This window comes from Ambystoma mexicanum, chromosome 3q (genome assembly GCF_040938575.1).
Source record: "Ambystoma mexicanum isolate Mex_15411 chromosome 3q, UKY_AmexF1_1, whole genome shotgun sequence".
NCBI lineage: Eukaryota > Metazoa > Chordata > Amphibia > Caudata > Ambystomatidae > Ambystoma > Ambystoma mexicanum.
In genome coordinates, this window is record NC_090926.1 from 218,857,141 (window position 1) to 218,876,066 (window position 18,926).

General features: G+C 46.3%; 1 protein-coding gene across 3 annotated transcripts in view; it reads right to left on the reverse strand.

Moving 5' to 3' along the window:
- ARHGAP9 (Rho GTPase activating protein 9) overlaps positions 1-18,926 on the reverse strand; it is a 1,031,694-nt gene that overhangs the window by 136,198 nt on the left and 876,570 nt on the right. For all 3 annotated transcript variants that reach the window (XM_069653585.1, XM_069653586.1, XM_069653587.1), the window contains one exon: positions 18,634-18,739. In XM_069653585.1, the coding sequence (XP_069509686.1) occupies positions 18,634-18,739 (106 nt within the window). The remainder of the gene's footprint in view (positions 1-18,633; positions 18,740-18,926) is intronic.

Consider the following 18,926-nt stretch of genomic DNA (forward strand, 5'->3'; position numbering starts at 1 on the left):
TTAATGTGGGCCTTTCATCCCATCAGGTATGCCTTGCCAATCCGCAGGAGATGCTGAATCCCACAGACCCTCTCCAAGCATTCCCAACTCAACCCTATAATAACAGCATCAGTAACCCCAGGGAAGGGAAAGACATAGTGCATAAAATAACAAACAAGAGATTGGCTACCATTCCAGTACAAAGTACCAGGATTACTTTAGTCTTTGCCACGCATGCACAACGAGACTATTACCAGTAACAGCTCCTGCCAATGAGCTGGACCATGCACTACAGTTCCACACGATGAGCTAAACCATGCAATAAAGTTTCTTACCACTGCTGAACCATGCTACGTTCCTTTCTCTGCGACATGTTCCGGAGCTATACACGTGGGTTCCCCTTGCACTGCGGTCTCGCTCTAGCCCACTACCAACACACGCACAGCTTTGCGCTTACATGCAGAGTCGTTACCGATTACCGGTAAGCTTTCTTAAGCGGATGCAACGCTAATGTCTATAGCAACTTTATACAATGCAGCCACAGGTCGCCTCTTCTATTTACACTCCTCAACCTTGACACGCAGTTATAAAAATGAATTCTGAATGATCTTTCCTTACATATTAAACATAGTCAGTCTCACTCTAGAAAGCTGTGCTCCCACCTAAGACCCTATAGTGTTTTGGGCCTAAAATAGATAGGGGAACTAAAGACAGCACAACCTGCCTGGGGAACAACTCTGATGAAAGCCAGTTAAAGAATCCTTTGAACATTCCAGAATGACTGTCATTGTTCACTCAGCCAGTCAGCCTCAATCACTGCTTCCCCATCTTGGCTTGTGATTCCTGATAAAACCATATTTAAGGAAAATATAATTTACCAATATATTCCCCACTCTAACACATTATATGGGTGAAACATCTCCCCGCCTTCTGCTGTACCTGACACCTTGGTACTACTATGGTGATTTAGCACAGCATGAAAACCTCATAAAATGTAATAACATAATGCAAAAAATACTTTTCAAATGGGAATCCAGTGCCAATGCATGGCAACAAGTTCCCTACCACTGTGCATCAGCAGGCCCCCTACTCCTCAGCCATTTTGCTCTATATCCGCACCAAAGAAATATAAACAGTGGAGGGGATATTCTTCTGGAGGACGGTGGACAAGATTTACTAGTGTCAGTAGTTTGCATTCTTGCAGTCTCATTAGATGATTGTAAAGCATAAAGTCTGTTGAAGTGAAGGTAGCCTATTGATATCAACCATAACAGAATATATTCTGCAGGAAGGATTTGCAAAATTGGGGATCTGATCTGGAGCCAACATACATAGAACAGCATTAACAAAACACATGAGGTGTAGACCAAATTGCTGTCCTCCAGATGACACTCAAAAGACATGTCCCTGAAAATCTACTCAGGAGACCTTTGCCATGAACATAGGTCTGTGTACTTTCAAGAGGAAAGATAATTGCTTGAGAGGTACCCAAAAAAGGTCCTGTCGGAAAAATATATCAACAAGGATAGTTTTGTTCCTCGATTCCTTTGCAATCCCTTCTCTGTGTCAAGCTGGGATGTACGTGAAGACTGCGTACCTGTTTTCTTTGATGTGGATCTTGTTGGGGCCGCCAGGCTGCAGCCAGCTGAATGACGAGTGTGTGACTCGGGGAACCCGCCTCTCCACCACCCAAATGGTACAGGGTGGAGGATGGACAGACTCCCAGCGTCACGGAAGGCACTCTCCTGATTTACGTGACGGTGGGACTGTGCAAGCACAGACAGGAGAGGCAGCAGTCAGGTTGAAGATTTCGGAACAAGGTGAAGTCCAAGGTGAACGCGGGATCTCACCAAACAAGGACTAAGTCGGGGCACCAATCCGCAGGAAGACACTTCAGGCGAACTTCAGGTAGCTGGTTTGGAGATGGCTGACTAGCCCGATGGTCTGTAGATCCAAAAAGGACGAGGCACCAGGCAGGACCAGACAGGAAAAGGGGAACCAGACAGGGAAGGGAAACCAACAAGGGGGAGTCCAAAGAATAAGGAAAAAGACAAAGGCCCAATTGGTCCCAGGAGAGTCAGAGGGGGAAACTGGAGCCAAGGGAACCCAGGGTGAGCACAAGGAACCCAGGCGACTGGAGGTCAAGTAGGGCAAGTGGGACCAAAGAGACCCTTGGGCAAAACTGCGCACCCAGGCAGGCAGAAGGCAAGCGGGACAAAAAGGACCCAGGGTTGAGCAGGGCACCCAAGTAGGCTGGAGGCAAGGCTAGGCAAAAGGACCCAAGAGGAACCAGGATTGAGCAGTGCACCCAGGCAGGCTGGAGGCAAGGCAAGGCAAATGGGCCCAAGGGGACCCAGGGTTGAGCAGGGCACCCAGGCAGGCTGGAGGCAAGGCAAGGCAAATGGGCCCAAGAGGACCCAGGGTTGAGCAGGGCACCCAGGCAGGCTGGAGGCAAGGCAGGGTAAATGCAGGTAACACAGGAAACTAGGAGCAAGCAACACGAACGAAGCTTCCGCGTTGAGACGCGGTTGGCTTCTGCTTGCGGTTCCCTTTTATGGGCCGCCGGCACCCGCGAGGCCTGAAACGCAAGCCGTTTCGTCTCCGGGTGCCGGCGGACCCGAAACGAGGCTTGGAAGGCAAGCCCTTCCCAACGCGCAGGCCCAATCTACGGCGCATGCGCAGAACCGAGACAGCGGTTTCCCGCGCATGCGCCGCAACCCTCCAGCAGCGGTTCCAGAAGCTCTCCTCCTGGCGGCTCCCCAGGCGCGAAAGTGCGGGTAGATCCGCCAGGAGGGAGAAGAGAGAGCGATCGCAACGGACCTCGGTCTCCCCAAAAGTGGCTTGACACTATGCCCCCTCCCAGGAAGACCCGGGGCCCCGGGTTTCCAAGGAAACTGATCATAGAACTCTTGCACCAGGGGGGGAGCGTGCACATGCTGACGAGGTTCCCAAGTACGATCACAAGCCGGATACCCTTTCCAATCCACCAAGAAATGAACCACCCCCCTGCGATAGCGGGCATCGCAAATCCTGAACCTCGAATTCCGGGACCCCTTGGACGAGGACAGAGGCAGGGCGAGGGCAGGACCGACCATAGGGATCGGCCACATAGGGCTTCAAAAGGGAGACATGGAAAACAGGGTGTACATGCCAAGAGGGAGGCAACTGGAGACGGAAGGCTATGGAGGATAACCGTTCGGTTATCGTGAATGGACCAAAATACCGGGGAGCTAATTTAACCGGTAAATTGCGAAGTGGCAGGTTTTTGGAGGACAGCCACACCTTATTCCCCACTTGAAAATCTGGTTCCAAACTCCTTTTCCTGTCAGCCTGGGCCTTCATCCGTTCCTTGGCTCTCTTCAGGATCTCACGTGCCAATTCTTGTTGTCGTTGAATGGATGACACCAGGACATCAGCAGATGGAACAGTACTGGTGGGCACGGGATGAAACGGCACCAATTTGGGATGTTGACCAGTAGAGCAGAAGAATGGGCTGATTCCAATGGAAGCATGAACAGTGTTGTTGTAGGATACTTCTGCGAGATCTAAACATGCCTTCCAGTTGGACTGAGTCGCGTTGGCAAAACAACGGAGGTACTCCTCCAGGGTCTGATTAGTCCTTTCGGTAAGCCCGTTGGTCTGCGGGTGATAACCAGAACTCAATGCTCTACGTATACCCAGATGACTACACACCTTGTTCCAAAAAGCTGAAAGATATTGAGAACCACGATCCGAGATTATCTTTTCTGGGAGACCATTTAATCGATAGATTTCGTGGAGAAAGACTGAAGCCATCTGAGCAGCCGTAGGGATCTTGTGGAATGGGATGAAATGAGCATATTTGGTGAAGCTGTCGACCACAACCATGATGCAAGTATACCCGTCAGAGGGAGGTAGATCAACCACAAAATCAGTAGCGATAGTATGCCATGGGTATGATGCTAATTCAGTTGGCACCAGCAATCCCAGAGGCCGTCTCCTTGGGACCTTACATTGGGCACAAACGGGACAACTCTCGATGTATCTCTGAACGTCGGTAGCCCACCTTGGCCACCAAAATTGTCGGGATATCAGTTCACGTGTAGCTCTCATCCCTCGATGCCCTCCAATGGGTGAATCATGAAACCCATGCAATATGCCCTCTCGAATCGTACCCTCGGGAATGTAAAGCCTCTTCCGAAACAACAGGAGTCCATCTTGTTCCGATACGGACTCACGCCGAAGAAGGGCCGATCTAGCAGGATCCTTCCCGGTGGCGTCAGCGATAGACTGTAGATGAGATGACAAGGCCAATAAGAAATGTTGAGGGGAAATCAGTGGCTGATCCAAGCTGGGCGTTTCTTCCTCTTTTTCCAGGGATCGAGAGAGAGCGTCCGCTTTCAAGTTAGCAGTTCCTGGAATGTATGTAACGTGAAACACAAATGGGGAGAAAAAGAAGGCCCATCTAGCCTGTCGGGGTGTTCGGCATTGCAAGGAGCGTAGATACTGCAGGTTGCGATGATCAGTGCGAACCTCCACCGAAAAGCAGGCTCCAAGTAAATGATGCCTCCATTCCTCAAACGCGGTCTTTATAGCCAACAGTTGCCGCTGGATAACCGCATAATTCCTTTCACTGGGACTCAGCTTGCGTGAGAAGTAGGCCACCGGATGTTCAATGGAGGTTTCTGGATCTTTCTGCAGAAGAACTGCACCAACAGCAAAGTTCGATGCATCTGCTTCTACGATATAAGGTAGATCATCCTGAGGGTGGCGTAGAATCGGGGCGGCCATGAAGGCCGACTTCAAGGTGTCAAATGCCTGAGAAGCGAGAGAATCCCACCTGAAAGTGATCTTACTGCTGGTCAGCCTGGTAAGGGGCGCTGAGATTTGAGAGAACAGGGGGATAAAGCGCCTGTAAAAGTTTGCGAATCCCAAAAAGCGTTGTAGTGATTTTACATCATGGGGTTGTTTCCACTCCTGAATGGCTTGTACCTTCTTGGGGTCCATCTCTATCCCATCCTGATTGATCACAAATCCCAAGAATTCAACACTGGATAAGTGAAAACTGCATTTCTCGGCCTTTGCGAATAGGTGGTTGAAAGACAAACGTCGAAGGACCTCACGTACATGTCTCACATGTTCTTCGATGGATCTGAAAAAAACCAAGATATCGTCCAAATATATCCAGACTGACAAACCAATGAGATCACTAAAGATGTTGTCCATAAACCGTTGAAAGATGGCTGGGGCGTTGCACAGACCAAATGGCATGACTCTATACTCAAAATGCCCAAATGATGTCTTGAAAGCCGTTTTCCATTCATCCCCGTTCTTGATGCGTACTAGATGATACGCTCCACGTAAATCCAGTTTGGTGAAGATCCGGGCAGTATGTAGGGTTTCCAGGATATTGCGAATCAATGGAAGTGGATATCGGTCTTTAGCTGTTATGTCATTTAGTTCCCGATAGTCAACACAAGGTCTCAAGGTGCCCTCCTTTTTCTTCACAAAGAACAAGGGAAACCCTGCGGGAGACTTAGACGGAACTATGTATCCTTTCTGTAAACTATCCGACAAGTAATCCTGAAGCACTTGTTTCTCATCCCGTGTTAAAGCGTATAGTTTCCCATGGGGAATCACGCAGTCAGGTAACAACTCGATTGAACAATCAAACGGGCGATGTGGTGGTAGGGGTATATTGCCCGGTTCAACAAACACGTGCTCAAAATCGACATACTCCTGAGGAACATGAGAGATGGAACACACACGGACCCCACTACCATTAGAGTTCAAGGGGGTCGAAGGAGCACGGGTCGGAGTGGACAAACAGCACTTCTGAGCATAAACTGCAGAGGAAAAGGTCAGGGTGTGCGTTCTCCAATCAATTACTGGATTATGGTGTTGCAGCCATGGTAGGCCCAGAAGCACCTCGTAGGTGGGGGACTTAATGACGTCCAAAGCGAGATCTTCAAGATGGTCGGCAATCTGAAGAGGTAGACCCACTGTGAATTGTCGGACAGGCCCAGAGGACAAAGGAGTCCCGTCGATGACTTCCACGGGTAGAGCAGTGGATCTGGACAAGAGTGGAATCCGATTCACAGAGGCAAATGTTTCATCAATATAATTGCCGGAAGCCCCGCTATCCAACAGAGCAAACACCTCCAAACCTCTGCCAGGCAACTTGATTCGGATCTTCAGAGTCTGTAGCACCGCGGGTTGCATGGGATGTAGAACTGAACAGAACGTGGAAAGGACTGAAAAAAGAGGGGGACCTGTCGCTGCCTTCCCAATACACGACAGGTCCTCTAGTTTTCCGCCTTCTTCTTCTGGGATCGTAAAGGGCACGTACCCAGAAAATGAGCAGCAGCTCCACAATAGAGACATATACGTAACATTCTTCTTCGTCTTCTCTCTTCCTCTGATAAAGGACCCCTCATAGCTCCTAGTTGCATAGGCTCTGGTCCGGATTCAGTAGGCCCAGATGATCCGGCAGGTAAACTGGTCGTTCTGGAACCGCCCCTCTCGAACCAACGTCTCTCTGCCTTCCGTTCTGCCAGTCTCTGATCAATTCAGAGCACCTGCTCGATTAGGTGTTGAAGTGTCTCTGGTTCGGGTATATGGAGTAACTCATCCTTGAACTCCTCTCTTAGCCCACGACGAAACAGAGTTTTTTGTGTGATTTCTGGCCATTGGGAATCAGTTGCCAGTAGACGGAAGCGACTAATGTAAGTTATTATGTCGGTGTTCCCCTGTTTCAAATCCATCAACTGGTTCTGCGCAGCGGAGGCCAGGTTTGGCGTCTTGAAAAACCTCAAGGAATGCTTTTTCAAAAGCTGCAAAATCATTCAAAATTGGGCTATTGGTAACCACAAACGGAGTTGCCCAGGCCAGAGCATTGCCTGTCAAATTCCCCAAGATATAACCAATCTTGGCCTTATCATTGTTGAAATGAGTCGACCTGAAAAGAAAATGGATTCGACAATGATTACAGAACTCCGCTACTCGTCGCGGATCTCCATCAAACTTGATGGGCGTTGTGTGTGCCAAGGATCCTTCCGCCTGTGAGGTACTCGGAACCCCTTGGGTTATCATTTGGCGTAGAGTTTGATTCTCCTGGCGTAAGGCGATCATCTCCGCCCTGAGTGCTTGTAACTCATTCCGCACTTCCTGCGAATCCTCCATCTCAAGGTCTGAAGGCAGGCGTCTCAATCTGTCAAGCTGGGATGTACGTGAAGACTGCGTACCTGTTTTCTTTGATGTGGATCTTGTTGGGGCCGCCAGGCTGCAGCCAGCTGAATGACGAGTGTGTGACTCGGGGAACCCGCCTCTCCACCACCCAAATGGTACAGGGTGGAGGATGGACAGACTCCCAGCGTCACGGAAGACACTCTCCTGATTTACGTGACGGTGGGACTGTGCAAGCACAGACAGGAGAGGCAGCAGTCAGGTTGAAGATTTCGGAACAAGGTGAAGTCCAAGGTGAACGCGGGATCTCACCAAACAAGGACTAAGTCGGGGCACCAATCCGCAGGAAGACACTTCAGGCGAACTTCAGGTAGCTGGTTTGGAGATGGCTGACTAGCCCGATGGTCTGTAGATCCAAAAAGGACGAGGCACCAGGCAGGACCAGACAGGAAAAGGGGAACCAGACATGGAAGGGAAACCAACAAGGGGGAGTCCAAAGAATAAGGAAAAAGACAAAGGCCCAATCGGTCCCAGGAGAGTCAGAGGGGGAAACTGGAGCCAAGGGAACCCAGGGCGAGCACAAGGAACCCAGGCGACTGGAGGTCAAGTAGGGCAAGTGGGACCAAAGAGACCCTTGGGCAAAACTGCGCACCCAGGCAGGCAGAAGGCAACAAAAAGGACCCAGGGTTGAGCAGGGCACCCAAGTAGGCTGGAGGCAAGGCTAGGCAAAAGGACCCAAGAGGAACCAGGATTGAGCAGGGCACCCAGGCAGGCTGGAGGCAAGGCAAGGCAAATGGGCCCAAGGGGACCCGGGGTTGAGCAGGGCACCCAGGCAGGCTGGAGGCGAGGCAAGGCAAGGCAAATGGGCCCAAGAGGACCCAGGGTTGAGCAGGGCACCCAGGCAGGCTGGAGGCAAGGCAGGGTAAATGCAGGTAACACAGGAAACTAGGAGCGAGCAACACGAACGAAGCTTCCGCGTTGAGACGCGGTTGGCTTCTGCTTGCGGTTCCCTTTTATGGGCCGCCGGCACCCGCGAGGCCTGAAACGCAAGCTGTTTCGTCTCCGGGTGCTGGCGGACCCGAAACGAGGCTTGGAAGGCAAGCCCTTCCCAACGCACAGGCCCAATCTACGGCGCATGCGCGGAACCGAGACAGCGGTTTCCCGCGCATGCGCCGCAACCCTCCAGCAGCGGTTCCAGAAGCTCTCCTCCTGGCGGCTCCCCAGGCGCGAAAGCGCGGGTAGATCCGCCAGGAGGGAGAAGAGAGAGCGATCGCAACGGACCTCGGTCTCCCCAAAAGTGGCGTGACACTCTGTGAATGTAACTCCATCTCAGAGAAGGGATTGCAAAGGAATCAAGGAACAAAATGATCCTTGTTGATATAGTTTTCCGACAGGACCTTGGGTAAAAAGAAAGGATGGGTTCTATGAACAACCTTTTTTGGAGCTTATGAAAAGCTTTAAGGCTTGCAAGATACAAGAGCCTGCTTTTTGCTAACCTCACACGTAAGGGAAATCACAATAAGCAAAAAGGTCTTTATGGGAACCAATTTAAGCTCAAAGTACCCAGAGGGGTTAATGCACCCACAACCATTTAGATCGTAACCTAAATTCACCTTTTGACATCGGGAAAATTAATGCAGGAGAACTTCAAAGAAAACCATTCCTTACCAGACATTTTATAAGTGTCACTAGCAGCTAAATAACAAATGCAAGCAAGATGCTAACAGCAAAACATCAGCCAGAGAACATTTCTGGGGACTAATCTCTTTAAGTTAAGGCCCCCCCAAAAAAACTGTAGCCTCTTGCCTTTACTCTGCCTCTTTGTGGACCACTTTTAACCTTGCTCAGACAATCATGATGGTAAACTAATTCCTCTGTGACCAGGGAGAAAAGGTCAATGAATGAGGTCGGGGGTGGAGAAGTAGAGTCAGGTGCGGTGAAAGAATTTCCACCTTGCTGGAAGAGAGGAACTTGTCCCAAAAGGTTTCTTCCAGAATCATGGAACACGAAAGACGCTTCCCAAACCATGCCACTATACTCGGGAGGAGGGGGAAGGAGCAGGTATGATGGAAAGTAACCACTTCAGATTCAGCAGAAAAATAGCCCCACTAAAATTAGGCTCACTGGCTAGTCAAGATGCAAGCTGGCTTCCCTTGAAATTGTGACTGGATGCAAACCTATCTATAACCAGACGGCCTCAACTCCGGGAGAAGAGAGAAACTAATTAGTTGTTGAGCGCCCACTCATAAAGGGTACACGTAAGTCTATTGATGGGGTCCACCTGAGATTATGAGGAGCCTGCTACAGGGACTATTCTGAGTTCCATGCATAATGCACAGCCCCCATTTATATGTCCACACAAGACCTATACTACTTGTTGACTTAAAACACAGTGGTGGGATCTATCTGAATGAGAAAATGCATCCCTGTGAGTTAAGAAAGACTTTTGGGCAAGAAAAAGAGATTTCATCTGTAGGACATGAATGTGGAGCAATCTACCATCAAAGGAGCTCAGGTTACAGATCCACAGAGGGCCAATGGTGGCTCTGTGCACTTACTCAGTCTTCAGGAATGCTACTCCGAGTAACCAGGTGTATGAGGGGGTTCTTAAAAGCGCAATGGGCTCCTTAAACCATCACAGCAAGTCTGTAAGAACCAATTTGGAGAGGTAAATCTGGGCTGCTGGACATCAGACTCTAGTGAGGAATGGGTTCCATTTCATTGAGATCTTTAGGCACGCAAAAAGGACAATATGAACTCAAGAAGTAATGAAAGTCCAGGCTTTCTGAAGCTATCCGGATTCGGGTGTAAGAGTAAGAAGCAAAGTGGTCATGTGCTTGTTGAAGAGCTATCTCTACCTCTGAAAGTGGGCTGGTTGGTCTGAACTGTATCTCCAATATGGATCCAGTAAAGTACAGGACCTGGGGAACGGGCTATGAAACTGTATAGATAGTGTCAAATGACCCACATCAAACAAGAGCACTAGATTTAAATTGCGAAAATCCATAGCCCTTTGAGAGACAAGCTGCCATGACTGAGTCTGCATGCTAGCAAGGCCGTCACCTTACTGCAGACAATGCATGGGCACTGGTGTGATTTCACCAAAAACATAGGGTAACGGAAGTGACATCACACAATATTTGACCCTCTGTGTTGACATCACAGAAAGTGACACCATATGACCTTTGGCCAAGTGACTTCACAAGATGTGGATAGAAAAAGAGTATGCTAAGTAATAAATAAACACATAACTTCACAATACCACAAAAGGCCATAACAGGCAGGCAAAGAGGATGCAGTGGGGTATTTAGGTGTCACACTTGAAACCTTAGCTGACCCTACAATGACCCCTTCCAATTCACATTTCAAACAAAATAGGGTAGCAGTTACACAGCTCGATACAATGGGGGGCTTATGCTGTAATCAAATCTCAACAAATAAATATAAGACCAGGGGAGCATTACTCTGGACAGCGTGTTATCCTCCACCCCATTTTGGAAGATGATCCCTCTAGTTCTTTGAGTATTTATCAACAATCAACTTTCCCGTGATGTGGTTGGCGGAATCATTTCCTCTGCCATGAGCAAGAATTTTCAATTTAGCGATTTTGTCAGCCTCTGAACAGCCCCTTTATGATATAGAAAAACTATGATGATTTTTATTTTATGTCACTTTATATCTAAAAAATAAAACATCTGAAGTTTGTATTTGCATAAGTGATATTTTACATATAGTATAGACATCACATGTGCTTGTTCTGAATCCATCCAATACAGAGGCGTTGATATTGATTATACTGTCTTCTCATCTCATTTCAACTGAAACATCGAGATATGGCACATCAGGTTATTTGAATACTCTGTCAACTCAGAAACACCAAAATAAGCAAAATGGCACACTGTTTTTCAACCTATGAACGGAGAAACACAGCATTCTATTGGAAAGCACATTCTTTGGCGGCCTTCATCAGGACAAATGACATGTAAGACGGTCTAGTGAACGGCATCGCTCTAGAGGCTATTATGAGCTGTTTGATGTTCCAGATGCTCATATCTCTAAGAAGATCATCAGTAATTCAACCCATCTCCATCACCTTGTCTCTATAAAATATCTGTTTTCATTCCTCCCTCACGTATTGCATGTTCCAGCTAAAGCCTAAGCCGGGGGTCTTCATCTCATATTCTCTGATCATGGTAAACCTGCACTCTAGGTCAAATTTGGCAGTCGATGCACAATAATACACCCTCATCTTCAGGGTGGTCCAATAGTCAACACAAATCATGTTTGATCTCCAGATAAGACTCAGAGGAGGGGTGTTCATATCCAATGTCTCAAGAAGCAGAGGTTGCAGGTTTCAAACAAACATTTCTTTCTTAATTTTAACAAGGTGGTGATTTCTTTCATTAAAGCTTGTGAATCTCTTTGTGAAATTCCTTTCATTTCCCAGGTGCCAGTACCAAAACTTCTAATTAGTCTTTTTTACCAAGTCCCTAATAAACACTTTATAACGTACCCCCCAGAATGCTGTGCCAATGTGTTTTCTCTTTCTGTCCTTATTGGACACTGAAGTATGTTGGCTGCAGTTTCCCAGACTCTCTATTTTCTTTTCTCACAATCTTTATGGAATAGATTTGTACCATGACTACATTTTCCACAATGCAGAATTATCTTTCTCTACCCTCTTCTTAGACACTTTGGTACCTGACTACAAATCCTAAAATTCCATGTCCAATCCTTCATTCTCTCACAGACTGCATTAGACACTTTGATACATAGACTATAATTCCCAGAATTCAGTGTCTTAGCTTTCATCCTCTCACAGCCTTCATTAGACACTTGGGAACTTACATTAGCAATCTATGAATTCAGTGTCTGAGCTTTCATCCTCTTACAGTCTTCACTAGGCCCTTAGGTACTTACAGTAACATTCTAAGAATTAAGTGTCTAAGCATTTCTTTCTCTCAGTTCTTATTAAACATTGTCATACGTTCAATACAATACCCAGTTCAGTGTCTGGGCATGCTTTCTCTCACAATCTTTATTAGGCGTTTTGGTACTTTCTCCACCTTTCCTGAAATGTAGCATCAGTTCAAACTTGTGTACTCATAGCCCATGGGCAACTCTCCAACTTGGCCTCATCCTTGTTCTTTATCCCGTTCCCTCCCTGGCATGCTCGCAGGCTTTCAGTGTCAGCGCTTGCACTTGATTCTCACAGCACACCATTCTCCTTTCCGTATACTAGTCCCATCTCTCCAGCTCTTGCAGGACCACTCACAGATCTTATATTTGGAACTCTCTTCCAGATTTCCTGCCAACATACAGCCACTGCTTGCAAGCCTCAAACTCCCTTCAAGAACCAGGGGTCTTTAGTGTAGTCTTTCTTCTGGGCAGAGCCCAAGCAAAGTTTGAGGGCCTTCTGCTCAAAACACATTTGGGCGGGCTTCAGCAAGTACCATCTTTGTGTCACTTCTTCCATGTCTCCACAGCTTCTTCCCTCTGCTGTGCCTCGCTCCCTGCTCATACCTTCCATGTCCTTCCCCCATTTGAAGGGAATCCCATAAATTATTCTAATTGGTCTACTGATCTCCGATCTTCTGCTCATTCATCATCATTCTCTGTTTTGGATTTCCAGTCATATGGTCTGGGGAGGTTATAAAACCTCAGGCTGCCATCTTGGATTTCATTGTCATTCCTCTCTGGAGCTGTCTGGTCAGAGATCAGTGCTCTCTGCTCTCCTGGTTAACCAGGGGTGACATGCTGTGTTTCTACTTCCACCAAATTATGCATGCCTCCTTTTATTTGTATTGGAGATTCTAGATGGAGGCAGTTTGCCACATGAGTTTTCTCCTGAATTCTTTCTTTTGAGAAAACGCCTGTAAGACTACCTTGCTAGAAGGTTTGCACCTTCAATACAATTTTCAGGTTTAACCCATACAGTTTTGGTTTGTCAAGAGAGAATACCTAACTCTATGGGCCTTTATTGTGTTTGGGTCTAGAGAAAACCTTTTTTGGGTTCAAGAAAATATCTACCCAATTCAATGCTGTGATATATTTGGGTCTGCTGAAAATGTAATAGTGCATTATTTGAATGCAGCTTGAAAGAGGTCGCAACCACACTCTGCATGCTGTTTTTCCCTTGAGATTCTGTAGTAATCCACCTGCATACATGGAACCTGCCAGTCCCAATCTGCATTGCAGATCTGGCCCTCAATGGGTGAAACCCAGGATTGTGCATTCATAATAACTTGTTTTTTATATAGTGCTCTCTCCCACAGGTTTTACATTCTCTAGCGCCGTAAATAACAGATGCTAAGATTTAATGGACAATTTAATGGCATTCAATTAATGAGCCTTGTAAAGGTATACAACTGAGTCGACATTGACCTGTAGTTTGAATAAAGATCTCATCTGCAAGTACTTACGCGACTGAGTTATCTGACCAAACAGAATTACTAAGCTGAAGTACAGGTTGAGATTCATCCTACCAGAGTTAGCTCTTTACAGTAAATAACATAACATAACATAACATGGCATAATATAACCTAATAAAACATTGAGGCTCATTGGTTGGCTCACTGCCGTTTGGCGTCTGATCTGCATTTAGATGACCTTGATCTGTGCTTATATTTCACTGAATGGCTGGACTGTGTAGTCTTTCTTACCAGCCACTTGCGTTCTCTGCAGTATGTTCCTGTATGTCTACCACATAATAGACACTTCTCAGCTGGCACACAGGGACGCCTGAGCTTGTCTCTGATTTATGGCCAAATAACCTGCCCAGTCAAAGCGGCCCAACTTTGGAATTCCCTGCCACCTTCACTCCGAGCGGATCAATCATACCAGAACTTTAGCTATAACTATATAAACTGGCTTAAAACAACAGACCACTAAGGCCCGCCACCCTCACCATACACAGACTCTGAATTTGCTGTTCCTAGATCTTATACTTAGTGCTCCTGCTTGTGTTCATATCTCTGTACATGATTACATGTATTTGCTACCTATTTGCCCGACTTTGCTCCATATCTGTCATGTGTAATTTATTCCTGTAACCTAAGCTGTTAACTTCCCTGTAACTCCTCGTGTAATTTATTGCTGTAACCTAAGCTGTGAACTTCCTTGTAAATTCTGTGCCCTGATACCTCCTGATCTGGTGCGAAATACAAATAAATAAACAAACAAACAAACCTTCCTGAAGACATGACAGGGGTGACTTGACAGCAAGGAACAATGGCTTCTTCATGCCACTCACAAGGTGGCTTTTTTTATAGATACAAGTTGATAGCCTAGCCATCTCAATGCTCTGTAGATAAGGATGGATCTCATAGGCAAGGCCCGAAAACAGGAAACCTAAAAACAGGGGTGTCAAAACCACTGAACACCTTTGCATGTACAACAAAGAGAACGTTGGTACAATTCAGAGGGGGTGGGTTAGCTAACCAGCCAAAATAGCGAAGATAGGTTGTGCCAGAAGATTTAAATGCCCAAAAAGAAATTGACACAGTATAGGACCTTTCAGTCCTAGCTCATCCTCTGGCCCATCTGTATCACTTGCTTTCCAGTGTAAGCATCACGTGGGCCTGCAAGTGCGGTAGCTGTTGAAGAAGGTTCTCCTGACAAGATTATCTTTTCATCCCGGGACAACAGCATCTTACCACATTGCTCTAAGACTCCACATGGCATGAGTGCCACTATACTATCAGGCAAACCTCATATATAATTCATCCATATCTAGATTTACAGTCTGTAATGGCATTTCCAAGAAGCTGGGCTATGAAAAGGTTCTAGCTGAGAATATACTCCTAAACCTCTTCTTTCCATTATGTTTGCATGGATTGATGTGAGGGTGTGTGTACTAGAGAGGAAGAGACAGCAGACAGCTCCGGAATCATTCTTGTTGGAGGAGCTGGAATACACCACAAAGCAGTTATCTACAGTTTGACTGGGACCATGGCACTGCCAGATATTGAAAAAATGCACATATATTCTACACTTCAGAAGGCAAAAGTGTCTTTCATGTGCTAGCACTAATTTCTCAACTCTGAAGAAAAAGGAAGGTACAGACTCCTGTGGAGAATCCTGTGGATCCCCCACTAAACCCTGCCTAGAGTCTCCTCCCAGGTGGCCAGGAGAGGGCAGACACTTTCTGATCCCAATCCTGGGGGTGGTGTTCTGCAGGAGGATCACCCAGAGTGGTGGGGTGATGTCACAGGGTGAGACATGGTATCATCCGTCGGATATTAGTAAAATCATTCTGAGGGAAATTATAGCATTTGGCCATTCAGATCAATGTCAGGCTATGGTTATGGTTATGGTTAAAACCAAGCTAAAAAAAAAGTAGACCAAAAATGTCTAAAGCTACCACCTTTTCAGAACCAGTCTTTCTTCCACATATCTTCCTCCATGCCAAAAGTATACCAAAAGGAACAATGAATATGTATATTTTCTTGTCCCATCTACCTCTCAAAAAATAAACCTTATAACTCCTATTTCAAGAATATCAAGGAGGAAAAAACCTTTGAAAGAAGCAAGGAAACAAAATCTTTCTAAGGTGGACTACATGTCACAGAACCCCTCAGGAACTGTGACGAAGAAGAGGGCTGCCAGGCATGCAGGAGCCAAAGACAGGCAGGCAGGCCTAGTAGTTTTTGGCAAGGCCTAGAAGGTAGCCTGTTCCTGAAGCCAGTTAACCCACCTAAGGGGCATAAAAAGCTGCTGCAGGACGGAGCAAAAGGGAGAAGCTGGAGCAGGAGCTGGAAGGTTGGCAGTAGCAGAAGCAGAAGAAGCGGAGCATGAGGCTGGCAGTTCTGTAGGAAGTGGGACCACAGAAGGGACGCCAAAGCAGAGGAAGAACAGATTTCATCTGCAGGCTCTGAGTTGGTCCTGTGCTCACAAACCCTGTTTGGCTATTGCAGCATTGGAAGAGGCCAGAAGAAACAGGCAGACTTTCCAGGTGCTCCCAATTGCAGTGAATGCAGAGCTGAAGTTGTGCATCCACCCAAGGCATGTGTGCAGAAGCTAGCCGAGGGAAGCTGGAGAGTGGAAGACTCAAATTTAATAAGACAGGAGCAGAGACACCTGTGCAGCAGAGGTGCATGGGTCCCAAGAGTGCCTGTAGCAGTAGAAGAAACCAAGCCGGGAAGCAGAGGCAGCCCGCAGTCGCTGTGATTGTGGAGTTGGTAAAGGAAAGCTCTGTACTCCAAATCATCAAGAGGACCTTACTGGTAACTGTAAGCAGCCTATTCTATACTTGCATACATTTAAAAGCAAGTTAAAGTTGTTTCCATCATTCTAACAACGGAACTGTATCACACGCATATATAACAAAGCTGAATTACCTGCATGTAGAGAAAGCATCTCTTTTCCCAATTGTTAGATGTAACCTGTTGCCGAACGGTTGCGTGTCTCTTGTTAAAGAAGAGGACGTTGCTGGTAACCCTAATGACACTGAACTCGACTTTCCCACAATATTACAAGTGTATTTTTCTTCAAAGAGTAGCACTACAGCCTAGGGGCAACTGCTGGTGGCAAAAGACATGAAGCTGGGGAAGGGAGCTAGGTACTTGTTAAAAGAAACCTAATAAAATATGTGGAGCTAAAACTGTTTAAGTGCAGAAGAAACAATCTGGAAGCTAAATACAGATTTTCTGGTAGCTGCAAAACAGAAAGGCAAATAGGCTGCCCTCTCTTGCCATACAAGAGAGAAGAGTGCCTTGCCCACCTGTAGAGGTAGAAGAGTCTTGAGAAGTTGCCTAAAATTACAAGCAGCAGTAGCAACAGTAGAACCGTGGTTGTCGATACCTTTGTCAGAACTGTATCCGTTGAATGTAGTAGAAGTTAACTGTGGAGCAGGGGAGCCTGCCCACGCAGTATTGTTGGCAAAAGGGTGTTGCTGAAGAAGGAGCAAACCCTAAGCAGAAGCATCATGACAACTGTATTTAAAGACACAGCAGAAGTTGCAAGAAGAAGAGTTGTTGTTAAACAGAAGTGGTACTTTTGTCTTCAACTTTACCCATGTTTTCCTGGAATCCCATTGGTGCCGTTTTCTTTGTGGAACTTGGAAAGAGATTGTTTTCATTAGACAAAGAAGGAACTGTTAGCAGTGGATTTTTATTTGTGCAAACCTTTGTTTCTTTGGAACTTTTCAAGACTTGATTGAAGGCTTTTATTTCGTTGGAAGAGAATGATATTCCTGCGGGAGCAAGATCCTCCCAAGACAGGTAGAAGCCACCCAAGACACAGGTTGTTTGGTAACCTTTTATTTATGGTGTGTCTATGTTGCTTTGAATGTTTCTGTTGTTTAGTGTGAGGATTAGTTCGGTGTATGCTCTGAGGTTTTCCCTTACATCTTAGACTAGGCAGGGAATCCCATGGTAGGTTTAGTTAGGTTTTATTTTCTAAATTTTGTTTAAAATAAAATATCAAACCTTGATAATACTACACACGGTTGTGAGTCTCACAAATAACTGACCCCCTGCACTCTGTTACAATAAGGAGTTTTAAATTACTGTGGAATTTAATTAGCTAATCCAGCCTCAGTACTCATTGAGGGCCAGTCGAATTAAACTTTCCTAAATTCCAAATTGGTGGAGGTTTTGTGAGTCGAGAGAGCATACTGATACACAAAAACAACAAAGAACAACCCCAGAAGAGCCAGTTTCAAAGGACTAAACCACAAATAAGGTTGGGTTTAAACGCTATGAGTGTAGAGGTGAAAATCCTGTTGTGCAGACCCAATTGGAGTCCATCCCACTATTTCTGACCTCACGAGCCTCCTAATTGATTGATAGTTGATAGGGTAAGGCACCTAAAAAAAGAAAATTGCTAAAGCCAGCAGTTGAGTCAGATTAGCCACGATAAAAGGAAATACCCCATAGGTCATGTTTAGTAGTATGTTCTTGAATTAAATGTGACAGAGCCACTTGAAATCTTAATCTTAATCAGTAGCCTGGACCCATCACCCCGGATCAAAGTGCCCCACTCGGCCGGGAGGCATTTAAAAGATGTGGCCTGTAATAGTAACAGATTGCAGCTATCTATACATATTTCCTCATGATTAGTTCTCACAAAGCTTAGAACAAAGTACCTAATACAAATTTGAAGCTGACGTACTTTAGTGAAGAGCTCAATTTATACTTATCCCCACATAAATTCAGTGGAAATCCTGGTCCTATCCCTAGCTGCACTTCCCAGCTGGCCAACTGGAAATCGGTTTTTAGCAAGCTAAGCACTTTGGGAATAGCTTAAATTGCTTTCATGTTTGTTCATTTTAGAGTTGCTATGGGAATGCTATGGGAATGTGCAGCTGTCTATGAAATACCAAAATGAGGATTGAATTTTCAGGCGGTTGAGTTTAGTAGATAGAAAAACCCTCTGCATACATGCAACATATGCCAACTGGGGCTTCTATGAAATGTCTGACCAACCTCATGGTAGGAGTGAGTACTATGCGCCTTAGGTTCACCATGCCTCCCACATCCCCACTCTCACCGCTTCAGATGCTCGAGGATGAACTTCAGGGTGTCATGGTTGGGCCTGGGAAGACGCCTCACAAGCTGCTGAATACCTTCCACCTTTTCAGAATATTCAGGAAGTTCTGGGAAGGAGACAAGACACAATTAGGTGATTGGCAAGTAACTAGTTTTGATTCACAAAACAGAAGCCAGAGCTTTGCGTTGTTGAAATTGGAACTCTGTGTTCCATCGTAGCTTTCTATATATTACGAGTCCATGTCACAAAAAGTTAACATTTTAACAACAACATGCTGGATTCCTATCAGAATT